The following is a 2,342-nucleotide window of genomic DNA, read 5'->3' as shown; positions in this document are numbered from 1 at the left end:
ATTGTGTCACGAACTCTGTATTTCCAAGCTTTTCACTTCTTAAATTTGCTGTATTACTGATATTTAACATAGTTATTAGTTACAATTTTTATACAATTTCACATGGGTTTCCCAGTTTCTTGACCATGTTTGCATTAGTACACAATGATGCAATTCAGAGTTTATAAGAGAGTGAGAACAAGGCTTAGGTAAATGTAGTGTTACCTAATATTAAAATATTGAAATATGAAAATATGAAAACACTAAACATATTCAACTCCTTTACAGAATGACATGGGAGGAAACATCTCAGGACAAAACAAACCCACCTGATTTTGAACTTTCCAGAGATGAGGAAGATTACCTGGAGAAAGTCACAATTACACGTGAGAACGATGATTCCAAGCGCATTTCAATTTTTTGCTCTGCATGTCAACAAACAATATATCCATACCACCTTCTTTATCATAAAAAAACCCACAAAGCCCTAACTTTGCTGGGCTTTGCTAGCCCACAAAGAAAGACTGACAACAAAACACTTTTGGCTCAGAGACAGAAACTAATTTCAGAATTGACCAAGATTCCTAAATATTCTGAGACACATAGGCAGAAAATTGATTATTCATTTGAATTCCTTATGGATAATCACACTCCTACATCATATTGTGATCTTGCTAATATTAACAATCCCAGCACTTTTAAGGAAGTAAATAATTCTTTAATAAAAGCATTAGCAATTTGCCAAGATAAAAATTCCGCATGGCAGGGAGACACGGAAGACAGATTCATTGTGCTCAACAACTATGGAAATAAGTCAGATACGTGTTTTCTGGGGTTAGTTGATGGCTCTCACGGCGTGGCAGCTGCAGAAACAGTTGCAGCAGAGCTTCCGCTTTTATTTCTTGACCAGCTTGCTCAAATGGATTCCTCCTACAAAAAGAGTAAGGATGAACAGCAAATTCTAGATTCTTTCGCCACAGTAATCAAGGCAGATTACAGGGAAAAAGAGAAGATTTTCTCCGAGAAACCAGGCAATGACGAGACCGACAAGACCAATACTTATGAATGGATTCACAAAGCGTATGCCAAGTCCTTTTGGAGAATGGATAGACTCTTACGACTGGGAAGGAATGAGGTTTCCAAAGTTCGCTGGAGTGGCTGTTCAGTGGTTACCTGTTTGGTGGAAAGAACCCCCAGCGAAGAGACAGATGGCACCGAGGAAGAAGAAAGAAAACGTTCTGAAAACGCCACACACAGTCCATCAGCAGGGACAGCCAAAGGCGTTGCTGGGTTACTGCACATTGCTAATATAGGTATGTACATTCCACACCAGGGGTTTTTTTGTTTGTTTTTCTCCGCCCAATAAGAAGAAAAAATAAGCTAAGCTAGAGATCTGTTGGCAGTAGATATCTGGAGATAAAAAGCAGCAATCACTTTAACTTGACAATGTGAAAAAGACATGATAAATTCCCTTGCAACTGATAGTGGTATCAGACAATAAGTATTAAGCTTATTAAGATAAGTAGCTCCAATGTGATATTTGATTTAAAGCAGTAAAGTCAGTTTACTGATGTGAAAGACACAGTTAGGAAGCATTCCATAATACACAAGCGACCTCTGTAAGAGCAGTAAGGACTTTTTTTTTTTTTTTAAATCAAGAGGTTTAAGATGTCATCATTTCAGGGCAGGCAATCCCATCTTCTGATTTTAGATCTGATAAATCCCTTGTGTCAATGAAACATGCATAAGAGATTCCTCTTATTCATTTGTTTCATTGAGACTAAGTGCCACCACATTTTGCTACCAGCAAACTGAAAACATGATCTGTAGGGATCATCTGAATTATTAATTTCTGAAATAGGAATTGGTTGTTGTTTACTGTTATGGAAGATCTATTCAGACCTGTTTCCTTATGAAGTAGAACCCTGCTTTGCCTTTCTATAGTGTAGAAAATCAGTTACTAATTACAATCAGAAACACTGATACATTCCTAATGCTTCTCCACCCAGCCCTGCTGCAGGGAACACTAGACAAAGCTCTTGCAGTTCTTAGCAACTCATTGTATCTTCCCACTTGGTGATTTTTGTTAGCAGTTAATTTCTCTTGTGTACATAGGACAGCTGTAAGATTACAAGCAAGACATTTGCTTTCCCATAAAGGAGTACACAAGCAGAATCATATTAAAAAAAAGCTGTTGGGTGAATAGTTTCAAATGGATTTGTGTCTACAGTTATATTCTCTAGTGTCCTCCAGCCTCTGCTTGAAGCACATGCCCAGCACTACAGTAGTTTTCTATCACTCTCCCTAGCGTTAGTAAGGAGTGTGCTAACACTGCAACTTTCCATCAACAGGGGCACTCTTTC

At 38.0% G+C, this 2,342-nt stretch overlaps 1 protein-coding gene across 1 annotated transcript in view; it reads left to right on the top strand.

The window, feature by feature from the left end:
- Positions 1-268: 268 nt before the first annotated feature.
- The window catches only part of PP2D1 (protein phosphatase 2C-like domain containing 1), a 5,750-nt gene continuing 3,676 nt past the window's right edge, over positions 269-2,342 (top strand). Inside the window, exon 1 of the mRNA XM_009329510.1 lies at positions 269-1,292. Within this exon, the coding sequence (XP_009327785.1) occupies positions 269-1,292 (1,024 nt within the window). The remainder of the gene's footprint in view (positions 1,293-2,342) is intronic.

This window comes from Pygoscelis adeliae, unplaced genomic scaffold (assembly GCF_000699105.1).
Source record: "Pygoscelis adeliae isolate BGI_AS28 unplaced genomic scaffold, ASM69910v1 Scaffold8, whole genome shotgun sequence".
In the NCBI taxonomy this organism is placed as follows: Eukaryota; Metazoa; Chordata; class Aves; order Sphenisciformes; family Spheniscidae; genus Pygoscelis; species Pygoscelis adeliae.
Note: the sequence above shows the minus strand (reverse complement) of the source record. Positions and strands in the feature narration are given on the sequence as shown.